The 12,543-nt window shown below is 40.5% G+C and overlaps 1 protein-coding gene across 1 annotated transcript in view; it reads right to left on the minus strand.

The window, feature by feature from the left end:
• Nucleotides 1–3,473: 3,473 nt before the first annotated feature.
• LOC307042245 (uncharacterized protein) overlaps nt 3,474–12,543 on the minus strand; it is a 492,007-nt gene continuing 482,937 nt past the window's right edge. Inside the window, exon 3 of the mRNA XM_079686047.1 lies at nt 3,474–4,711. Within this exon, the coding sequence (XP_079542173.1) occupies nt 4,567–4,711 (145 nt within the window). The 3' untranslated portion in view covers nt 3,474–4,566. The remainder of the gene's footprint in view (nt 4,712–12,543) is intronic.

The following is a 12,543-nucleotide window of genomic DNA, read 5'->3' on the forward strand; positions in this document are numbered from 1 at the left end:
AGAAGCAGAGCTGAACCATCTCCACCTGAGGAATCCAGAACTACAGGTGACATAAAAAGGCACACTCTCATCGGTCCCCCACAGGACATGAAGTTCCAAGCTGAGCCACAAGATTTGGGCACAAGAGCAGAGTGTGGGACATGAGAGCAGAATACGCCCTCCATGCAATAAAGTAGAGACTGTAAAGCAGGAGATGAAATGCAAAGCAGTTGGGCCACTCAAAAGAGTTACAGCGGAAGGATCCAAGAGCAGATGGACTGAGGAGAAGGTGGACTGAGGGGAGGAAAGGACGGAGGAGTTGGCATGGTCCGGCAGAACGTGAGGGGGTCGTGGCTTGACAACCAGAGGGGGAGAGAAAGAAAACGGGAGTGAGTGAGTTTACACGTAAACACACTTATTCACCAACGAGAAATACGTAAAGAAAAATATTTATTAGCCATGAATTAATCAATTGGTGAATTTATAAAGAGGAAACTATTAAATAACCCTAAAAACACACTGAGGGTAGAACATATTATTCAATCTTTTCATCATATGAACACATTTTTCTTTAAGAGATTTTTATTCATGTGTGAATTCGGGGAAGATTTAATTTGTTACAGTATAGATCTACAGTTTAAAGGGATGGTTTTAGTAACCACTCTATAAAAGCAGACACATCTTTATTTTTATGGAAAATGTTAAAGGTAGAGCTAGTACCAAGCCAAAGATAGTATTCCAATCTAGAGTATTGATTTCTCCATTGTAGCATGGTTATTACCTCAGGAGAACTGTTAAGGAGGAAATAACATTTGTTTGTCGTCCAAGATGTAGAGTTTTAAAAAGACACTGGGCAAAGAGCGATAGCAAAGTTTAATTTTTTTTAAACTAATGTAGTTGGGAGCAATACATGCGGGGCCTTGGATCACTCATTGTGATGGTGCATATTTGTTACAACAAATATCATTCAGGGAGAAGGGGTCGCTCAACCCACCCTGCAGATGTTTTAAATCTTACTTGCAGCTTCACAGGGAGCGCATGGCACCAGAGTATGAGTTTTAAAAGACACCATTTAATAAGGGATGACCTGACATTTAGAGATGTTATTTAAAGGAGAAACATATCTGCCATAAGTGTAAATTCCTGAATTAAACTACAAACCATGAATGAAATGACTTCTGTTTTTAAAATCCTTGTTAAAGGAGGAAGTAATTATCACATGCTCGCATAGCCGTGGGAACATGTTTCAAATGGGGGGTGCTGTGGGGATGACACCAGGGCTGGTTCTGACCAATGTGCTGCTAGGCAAGATTTTAGCTGGCAATGAAAAACCTCTACAAAAGACCAATACACTGCAAAAAGAGAAATATATTGACATGGTGCACACAGCTTATATAACAAGGCTTCAAATTTATTATATATTATAACATGTTTTAATTGGGGGGGTGGACTTCACATCCTCTCGGGGGGTCCGGGGGTACCCCCCCGGCAAGATTTTTTTAACATTTTAAAGTAAAATGCTTCAATTTGGTGCACTTTGAGCGCCCAATTAGAGACTGATCTAGGGGGTACAACTCTAAACACCCATATGAAAAAGATCGGTTTGCATTTTATTAATCAAATAAGTAGGTATGTGAACATTTCCAATAACCTACCATAGCCAATAACAAATACATGTAACTTATTTTATTTGTGTTGTTCATTCATATATTATTTTACCAGTTAACATTTATTTATTTATGTATATTTTAAAATCTCTCCAGTTTTAAACAATATTTTTGGTTTACTGTCCTATAGTATACATTGGAATGATTTCAAACCTGTTTTTATTTATCCTAATAATTATAAAGGTGTGCCTTGGAAATATTTGTTTACATAAATTGTGATCAAAACGTTTGAGACCCACTGAGATAACTTCGACTAAAGTGAACTATCTAAGCCCTCAGAGTCCTTTACCTCACTGAGCCTCTCAGTCTGACAGGAGAGGACTCTCCCTCCACATTATTGTAGAAACAGCTTCTTATATCCGTTAGCGCAGCAGAAGCTAACAACAATCCCCGCCGGTACCGCGGTATCCCCTCTCTCTATCTCTCTCACTTTGGCTGTGAGCTGCGGGAGCCTGCTAAGCCAACATCCCCCACTTTCATCACTTACAGCGCCCATCGTACAGGGCAAATGGAAAATGTAACCGGGGTGAAAAGGGTGTTATCTTTACTTAATTATGAATGTTGTTACATCAAGGCTGAAAATTCGTTTTTTTTTTATTATATCTTGTGGAAGTGCAGATCCCCTGTCCTCCACCAGGGGGTGCTGCAGCACCCTCAGCACCCCTACTTCCCACGGCCCTGCATGCTCGGGCACCCAAGGTTCCACACACTGTAAAAGGGGTTAGCATAGTTATTTAAGTAGACCAGAATTGAAAATAAATTAGTATAATGAGTTATTGATATTCCACGAGTTTTCACACCATTTCAGGAACTTTATCACTGCATTAGAACCGACCACCCAAAGTTACTGAGTAGGAACTTTTAAGTGATGAAATTCTACAACTGTTGTAACTGACCAAAATCTTCTCCCAGAAATGACTGTCTAGAATGCCGTACCCCAGAGTAGAACGTACAACGGCCCCTTCTAGAGAACATATTACTTTCATACCATACCAGGAGGGAGGGTACATTTCTCATGAGGAGACAGTTACAAATGCTAGCAGAACAAGACGACCAACCCCCGTATACAGATATTGATGACAATGATGGATTAGTTTAAATGATATGGATGTTCGGAGATGAGATTGATCAATGAATGTCCAGCCGATGTGATTCTTTAAATGATGAAATCATGTGAAGAAGTGAGCAAATTTAAAATGCTAAAATGGAGTGAATCCATTTCAATTTACTTCATACTATTCCAAGATAGTATATTTGTATTATTCCAATTAATTTTACACGATTCTAAGATAGTCCATTTTATTTGACTTTATTATTTTATACTATGCTAATATGGTAGATTTCATGTTGTATAAATCATTGCTATTCTAAAATGGTTTGTTTCTTTTCACTTTGTAAAAACAAGTGCCTCAACACTGAGCGTGGTATGAGAACGGTTTCTGTGAAAGGAGGGAGGAAGAAATGTTCTGATACCAAGCCATTGCTGCTATTTTGAAGAATGATATTGAATGCAAACACTAGAAGTTATACACAAGGGAACACTTTTAGGTTTGAGCACAGGCAAATAATTTATTTTGTATTTCTGTAAAGTTAAGCCTATTGAACCATTCCATTTTGATTGCATGTTTGTAATATGAGATGTACTATGCGAAGTTCAGATGAAGAACTCATTGATTTCAGTATTATACACACCTTTTAGGTGTGTAAGGAGGGACTGTTAGAAATGTAAAATCAATGTTTTGATGGTATAATGTAGTTTAAACATACTGTCAAGTTAAATGCTCTTTTATACTGAAAAACCAAACATTCTTGTCAGCACCGTATAGACTGAGAGTTATGTCATCTCCGTTCACTCCAATGGACCACTTTTTTACAGCAATGGCGGATCGTGGAGCCTCTCAATCGTTCCCCGGAAGTTAGCGCCAAGGCTAGCAGAGCTGTAGAGTTGCAGCATAATAGACCGTTCGTGACGGACTTTTAAAGCTAAGAAGAAGCTTAAAGATTTATATTGCGGATATTATCAGTACATCTGATTCAAATTAACATGTGTATTAAAGGATGTCAGTGGATTATCCCTAAATTAGTAGATTTAGGGAACGTTTACAGATAACAGATTAAGCTAGGATACCATACCATAGTAGCCTACCATACACTATACCGTAGTGGTTGAATACACAGTATTAGGAAACACTTTATACTTACTGGACATGTTATACTCATTATATACTGTATATAAAATATGACCAAGAATGTGAGACAACTTTATAGAAATTCATATCACATCTGTTACTGATGCCATTTGTCATACTTTCTTAAACTCACAAATAATAAAGTTCCATAACTTCAGTTGGGAACAAAGACCACACCTTATCTCCCCAAGGCAATTACTCATCCAATAGGTGTGCTATATAGGTGTGTATAACCCTTTCTCCTGTCTGTTACTCCCTCTTTCAGCACAAGAACCAGAGGGGGATTCAATGGAGCCTGAATACCTGCACTGAGACCCTCACCCTGCACCCTGAGTCTCAACTCTCAGTGTTTTTCAAGCCTTTCCCTGTTTTTTTGTATTAAACAAAACATTAAGCTTTCCCAATGGTGTGGTTTTCGTTTTGTGAAAAAGTGCAAATGCAGTGTTTGTATACAATAACCTAACCTCACATATTTTTTTGCTGTTGGTCATGAAATTGCTCCTGCTGACTTGTGCCAGCCATTTTTTCCTCCGCTCTGTGTCAGTGGGGAAGCCGTACATTCGTACTCCTTTCTCAGAGCGATTTGAGCATCCCCAGGCAGCACAGCAAACCATGGTGGCGACTAGGAGGCAGCACAGCAAACCAGGACAACACGGAGGAAAAGGCACAGACAAACTGCATGATATGCTATTCAATGTTTATTGAATTCCATGTATTTGCAATGGATGTTCCTAAAACAAAACATTTGACATCATCATCATCATCATCCTGCTGCTGCTGCTGCTGCTGCTGCTGCTGCTGCTGCTGCTGCTGCTGCTGCTGCTGCTGCTGCTGCTGCTAGTCCTTTGATAGTCACCTGTCGGTCTCCTGTCCTTTCTGAAAGCCATAAAGATGACATTAGTCATTTAGATAACTTGTGTCCTCAATTACCATGGGATTACTGAAACTACCATGAATTTAAGAAAATGGTAGAAATTAATCTAATCTGAATTTTGAAGCATTCCTTTAGATCCCCTCCCTCTAAATATATCAATAAACATTAGAAAGTGATGCTCCTGACTACCATACAAGTTTAAGAAGATAATATTGGTTTGAAAGAATTCAAAGCTATAAATAAACAGCAACAGGCTCTTTAACCAAGGCACTGTTAGCCTAACATGTAAACTAGTTGTTCACACTAATCCTAATTATCACTTAATATTAGCAAATTCTATTTTATTTTTTAAAACATATTGATGTAAATACATATACATATCGATTTGTTGTATAAATATTGCAAATCAAAACCTTTATTCACTAATAATTACCAAAAGTCGAAGTTCTATCTCCTGTTATCAATGCATTCACATTGCCCGCCATGAACTTCCGGGGAACGATTCTCGTCTGCATGAACCACGTGACGATAACCGTTTTTGGACTTCCGCTGTCGTAACTCTTCTATCTATACGGCGCTGATTCTTGTGCACAAGCAGTTCAGCTTTTATTCTGAAAATCCTTCATCTACGGTTAGCATTTAGCATGTGGCTAATATACGATTTCCTAAAGAGGTGAATTGAGTAGTGAAATGACGTGGTGTGGTGAAAACCGAAACCTACTGATTTAACACTATAACTATAGATGTCGAGATACTACCATGGTGAATATTAAATGAAAGTAACGTTTATTTGAATACACTATTGTTTACAGACGAGAGTAGCATGTGACAACATCCGGAATGACCGGAAACCAAACCAGCCGTGAAGCATTTTCTGTATGTTTTAGAGTATTGATTACAGCGTTTAGAATGTGTTACATGAAAAGTGATGAAAGAGAATATGAGGAGAAAAGGCGTGTGAAGCATATGTTGAAGGTGAAAAGTACCAATCCTCTGTTTAAATGCAACAACGGACATTAGAGGCGAGGCGAGCCGGCTGGCGGGGAGGAGCCAGCAGAGGATATATAACGGCACCGAACGGGGGATTCGCCCTTCTCTTCTTGCTCAGGAGAGCCAGATCACAGCTGTTTTCTGCCGGAACAATATTCTGTCTGTAACACTACCGCGCCTTTTTTAATTAAAGTATCCCATTTGAATCTTTTCAGAGACTCCATTTAGTCTCATTTTAAAGCTTCTCTCCTGGACGCGAGAATAAAGAACATATTTAACACTACCACCTGAATCAACCCCTCTAGTATATCAGACTTAAGCTTTGAATCAGGGATCAACAGTGTCCCTTCTTCTCTGAGAACTCTGTGGGCCTTCTCAAGCTTAATCTCTGCATCATACGAAAAACGGGGAACATGGAACACATCTGGCCATGAAGACCGTGAAGAAGTGGACTCTGGAGATGTGAGAATCCCGGTGCTGTCGCCGAGAGAAGATGTGGTGTCATCAGGATGACTGGTTGGTGGAAAGGAGCAACTGTCCACACATTGATCTGCATCAGCATTGAGAGGTCTGCAGGATGTGTATATGACCTCGACTGTAGCTTTGTCTTGTATTTCTCCCATGGAAGTTAACTTCATAAATTCATTGCCAAAAAGCGTGTCCATGAACTGCAGCCGAAAGGGTTCCTTTACATTACACTGAGTCTTTATCTCATTCTCCAGTTCATTCACAGTTGAAGGCAGTTCAGCAGAAATCACCACCCTCTGACAGCTGTCAGCCCCTAGGATTACTCTGAGAACAGCTGATGTCATCATGGTCTTTCTTCACCGTCTGTTAGGAAAGAGAGTAAATAAACAATAAAAGGATTAGAATTAGTTTTATTTCAAGTCCATGGGGCTTGGTAGAAGAGTGAATGCTTGTCATTTTTTAAAAGGGTTCATTGTGAAGAACAATAACAATGTTATTGGACCAATGTATAGGGTTGGGTACTGTTCACATTTGAACCCATAGATATAAACAATAGATGGCTCACCCACGCTGCTGGCCAATGGAGACCGACGTTGCCACATGGCCGCCATCTTGCTGCAGTCAGCTGGCTCATTCATAACATTATGGTTTACTATTTAAATTACCATAGTTTGCTCAATTTTCAAACGGGTTGGTTTGTTATAAACATCAAAGATGTAGTTATGATACTGCATAGGGAGAGTGGGGTAATTTGTGCCAAGGGGCAAGTAGTGCCACCCCTGTTATCTAGAAAACCATAGAAGAAGTTGGTCATGTGACCACATATTTTTGAAGAGGCATCCATTTCAATCATCCTGCAAAGAAGAGAGACACATGGCTTGAGAGGTAAGCACATTTAAGTTCAAAAAACAATTTTTTGCCCTCCAAAGTAAAATTTCTATGATCAAGGTTTTTTGATTGCTGTGTTTGAACAATTTAGAGAACTTTGAAAACAGTTCAGACATGTTTTAGTGCTTTAGTAAGCTACACCATGAGTCTATACAGTTAGCATGATGCTAGCTCAAAACAGCTGGGGGATGCATTTTTTTCAAAATGGTGGGCTTGGGGTAATTTGTGCCAAAGGGCCTGGGGTAAGTTGTGCCAGTGGCACAACTTACCCAAACTTGTGATTATTTACTATATATTACTTTATTGTATTTTATTGTTATTGTACATTGTATTCTTACATTTGATCACTAAAACTATGTGACATTCTTAATTTTAGACCAAAATCCATCATGCCACGCAAATACAAAAGGAAGACAGACAGGGTTTCAACTCCTCTTGAGGAGTTGGAAAGAGCAGTGAAAGAGGTGCAACAGGGGAAAACCATACATATTCTTCCCTTGCCAAAAGCCACATAAAGAAAAAAAATTTTTTAAGAAAGAAAGTGAAAACAAGAATCGTGACCGATACACCTGAGAAGATGGAGCTGGAGAAGGCTCACAAAGAAAAAGAAGATAAAAAGGCTGAACAGGAAAAGAAAAAGAATGAAAGAGAGAAGAAAAGGGCTCTGAAAGCTGCAAATCAAACCAAAACCAAGAAAAAAACAGCTGTGTACAGTAGCTCAGAAGAAAGCTCCAACACCAATGATGAGGCAGAAGATGGCCTGGAGTAGACACACAGCAGAGAAAAGGAACGGGCTGAAAAGAAGAAAAGGAGTGGAAATAAGAAGGGGGCTCTGAAAGGGTCAAAACCAACCAAGCCCAAAGAGAAAGTGCTCTCCAGTAGCTCAGAAGAGAGTGACTTTCCGATTCCACTTAGCGATGCCACTCATTATGAGAGTTCAGATGTCCAGAGTGATGATGATGATGGTGACAAGGATCTGTCTGCTGGTGACTTTGTCATTGTGAAGTTTGCAGGTAAAAAATCCAAATCCTATAACTATGTTGGATTGGTGGAGAATGTTGAAGGTTACGAGATCAGTGCAAAGCTTCTGAAGCAAAGTTGTAAGAGGTCTGTTGATGGAAACCCCATCTTCACATTTAGAGAGAATGATGAAGGAGTCATCCCTAGAGGTGATGTGCTCAAGAAACTACCCACACCACAAAAACTTGGTGGTACAGCCAGAAGGGAGTATAAGTCCACATTCCTCTGCAGCATTGACAAGTGGGATGTTCAGTAGTAGGCCGAATCTGTGAAGAGATTCAGATGCAGATGATTTGCAGATGATTAGGTGCTCGTTTTGGAATTGTAATTTTGTTCTGAGTATGTGTTCATGTGGCGCTAGGCCTTGTTTAAGCAAATTGGCCACACCACAAAACTTGGTGGTACAGCCAGAAGGGAACAGAAGTTTATATTTCCCTGCAGCATTGGACAAGTAGGATGTTAAGTGTTCATAGGCCTTGTTATAGAAAAGTGGCCTTTGATGTTGTTACAACTTTAAATAAACATTAAATAAATAATTTTGTATTGAATTTGTCTTGCTTTTATATAGCATTATTGTTTGTGAGATTAAAATGATCTGTTTTACTTCAATTATCAATGGCACAATTTACCCCAGTGTATTGTCTCTAATGGCACAACTTACCCCGCACCGGGGGCAAGTTGTGCCACAAAACCACTTTTTTTTCTAAAGCTATATTTCTCAAACAGTTTATTTAAGATCCGAAGTGATTGTTCCCAGGGATGCACAACATCCTAAACTATATGTACATATTTTAGTTGGAGGCATTACTGTAATCCCCTTGCTTTAAAGGCACTTTTAGTAAAAATTGGCACTACTTACCCCACTCTCCCTACTTATAATTATAATCATGATTTTTTTTCAACATGTCTTGTTGTCTCCTGTATCATAGCCATGCTAATAACGTTTATAATAAACCAAACCGTTTGTAAATCAATCAAGATTTCAGCGAGTTAAGAGTATTTTTGTGCAGATCACTCACCTTACAACAGTAGCTGGTGACTGCAGCAAGATGGCGGCCGGTGATCTAAGCTGGAAAATCTCCCATGAGCAAGGCCGGATTAACCATATGGGCAACCAGGGCAAGTGCCAAGGGGCCCTTGAGCAAAGAGGGCCCTCAGTGATAAGATAAAAAAATAAAAAAATATTCCGGGCACAACCTCACTCATCATACATTGTTTTAAATGACACTCACACTTCGCCATAAATAACACAGCTTTTCCATAGGGGCAAATTACTGTAGGTCTCTGTACTGTAGGTCTCACTATGTATGCGCTCAACTTTATTACCACGCGGCGGCGTGTATAGCCGAATCACAGCTCCACCCTTGAGCAACCACACAATTTCACTACATATTTTACTTTTGTAACTCTCGATGTTTGTGACAAATAGAACTCCTTGTGTACTTGTACAGCCAGCCAGTCATATGTTGGCATTAAGTGGGGTGCTGTTCTGAGGTTTTGATTGATATTACCTAGGTCTTCTTGAGCCATACACTGTCTTGAGATCTTATCCATTGTATCTTTGTCTTGTGATTTTTGACTGAAGGGCAAAAGGCTAGACCTACTTTGGTTGGACTATTACCTCATTCACACCAACGCAACTCCGGTTCAAGCTCCGTGCTAGAGCTTTTCAGGTTCAGAACCGGTTCTTCGGTTTAGCTCCGGCTCTTTTCACACCGCCCAGAGTACGACTGGTGCTGACGTAACCGTTTGCGTCCCTGCTTCACAAAGCCAAACCGCGCGGAAACCCCTCACAGCTGACACCGACAACAACAACAATGGCCGATTGTGTTCCAGCTTCATCCGTACCTTTTCGGAAGAGCACATTCCCAGTAGGTAGCTGGTCTCTTCAGTCGACCACTGCTGCTGGTTAAGTTTCTCCATCGTTGTGTACAAACTGGATAAAACATGGGCTTTTTGTTGTTGTTCAGGAGTTGATCCCGCCTCTTCCCCGCCTCGACGTAAGCGTGACGTATGCGGTGCTTTTGCTCTAGCCGGACAATTTTTTGGTGCTTGAAACGGACCGGATTCCGGAGCTAAGAGGCTGCTCCGCTGCGGTGTGAACAGGAAAACCCGGTGCTTTCCAAGCTCCAGCTCCGAACCAGCCCTGAAACACCGTTGGTGTGAATGATGTATATGTGGCTGTGTCCCTGCTTTTGACAAATAGGTGTGTGATTTGACATGCCAGATTGACTGAAAATTCTAAATATTGGTCATGTTGGTAGGATTGGGTAGGCATGGTGTTACTTGTTGGTACATGGGTTGGGGGGGGCCCATGAGTGCTCAGTGCCCAGGGGCCCCTGGAGGTACTAATCCGGCCTTGCCCATGAGCCATCTATTGTTTATATATATATATGTGTTTGAACCGATACCAGTACCCAACGGTACCTATTCTCGGTACTTTAGTCTGTACCTGCCCAAGCAGTGTTTAATTTGTTGCTTTACCTCAGACACAGATTGATCTCTTCAAGGTCACCATCCGCACACATCCAACCAGATAGGCGGCCAAGGGATACTCATCGACCAGTTCACAGAATTCCACAAGAGCAAGTTCTCGTGATGGAGATGGAGTCACCTCAAAGGCTCTGTAGTGCTCACTATACCATCCACAAAGCAGTTTCAAGACAAAAAACACTCTCTGATGCAAAATGCATATTTGATGGATTTCCCCAAATTCGGGCAAGCCACCTTCAGACCCATGGACAACTACCATACCTGTCCTGTAGTTTATTCCCTTGCTCCAAACATTTTTTGCAAGGTGTATTTCAGATATGTCAGGATCTTTCTGTTTAAAAGCTTGAACTAGCTCCTCCTTCAAAACATCTGAGGGGACAGAAGATACATTTGAGACATCCAGCATTTGTTTATCAATACTTGGAGACGACAAGTGGTAGCCAATCATAAACTGATGTTTCACAGCCAGAGGTAGGGGCACGTTTTTAAAGCAACTGGTGTGTTTGATTATGTTTTTAAAGAAACTGTGCTTTGCCTCAAACCTCATAGTCCAAAGACCCACAAGAGGCCCAAAAAACCTTATTAGTTGTGGGTAATGTTCTATGTAGTGGTGTTTGGGACGCAGTCTATTGTTAGGAAAAACCTCTTGATACCTTTGTCTATGGTCTCAAATTTTGCTCTCAAGGTATGCAATAGACTCATCGTTGTGAACTGGGGCAATCACAAGCTCAACAATCTGTTTTAGGTCCAACAAGACCTGCATTACTGGATCATGCTCAGGAATCTTAGGCCCAATTAGAAATTGGAGCAATCTTAACAAGCACCAGTTTTCATGGGCATTACCACCTATGGTTTTCCTGTGTGAGAGATTTTGTGGCAAAATATGAGGCTTATTTGTTTTGTCTGTCCACTTGTATGGGAAATGTAGAATGGAATTGTTAATATCTTCCAAGGTTATATACTTCTTTGAGATTAGAAATGTTAGACAATGTGCTATTTCAACAGGCACAATGCCTTCAAAGAGATCGTGGGCAATGTCAGGAGGGTAGCCACTGATGACATTAAAATGAGAAAGCGCTTTAGTCAAAGGACAAGCTCTTTTAACTCCAAAACAGCTGCTGCCACTATCTAGGGCTGTTCTGACATGAGTGTCATGTATTTATTTTGTTCTGAGGCTGAAAGTTCCTGCTCTAACCTCATTTGATGCAATGTCTGAAGCTGTTGCAGTACAAAAACGACAAAAATAGGTGCCTGAAATATTCTCAACAAAACCCGCTAATCCATGAGCTCCTAAATTGTCTGCATCAATAGTTTGAACTGTACCTTTCAGCGATGTTCCCAGTTGTGGGACAAAAATTCCATCAACTTCCAAAGACCTGAGATCACGTAGAAGTGGCTCTAAAACCTTGTCATAGCCATAGGTCTTAACATTGTCTGTTTTGCACAAAATGGATAAGTAAATGCAGGACAAAGAGGAATGAGACCCTGGGGGTAGGTTACTGAGCACCCAGTACACAGCACAAAGTTTGTGGGTTTTAGGGGAGGTGCCAAGAGGGTTACAGACCTCGAAGTCATCAACATACAAAGCAATAGATACCCTTAACTCTTGACCTGACAATAAACTGTTTTGCTTACAATGCAGACCATCCCTGAAACACTGTCTCTGTTTCCCTTTTCGTTTTGTGACTACAAACTAACTTGTCCACAATATCTTTCCGATTCAACAGCACCTGTAGAGATTCAAGAATGGGGACATACTGGAAGGTTTTCTTCTCTTTAGCATCCAAAATACATTCAATTGGTTCAACAATATTAAAGTTTTCCTTGTAATACTGCTTACGTTGATATGTAGAACTCAAAGGACCACCCTTCTCTATGGCTTTATTTATAGGATTCCCAGTGCACAGAGAAGTGGTTATTACCTCTATGATAGCTCTGTCAACCTGGAGTTTGTGCTTCTGAAAAATATCAACTA

The sequence above is a fragment of the Notothenia rossii genome (assembly GCF_949606895.1).
Source record: "Notothenia rossii genome assembly, chromosome: 6".
Taxonomy (NCBI): Eukaryota; Metazoa; Chordata; class Actinopteri; order Perciformes; family Nototheniidae; genus Notothenia; species Notothenia rossii.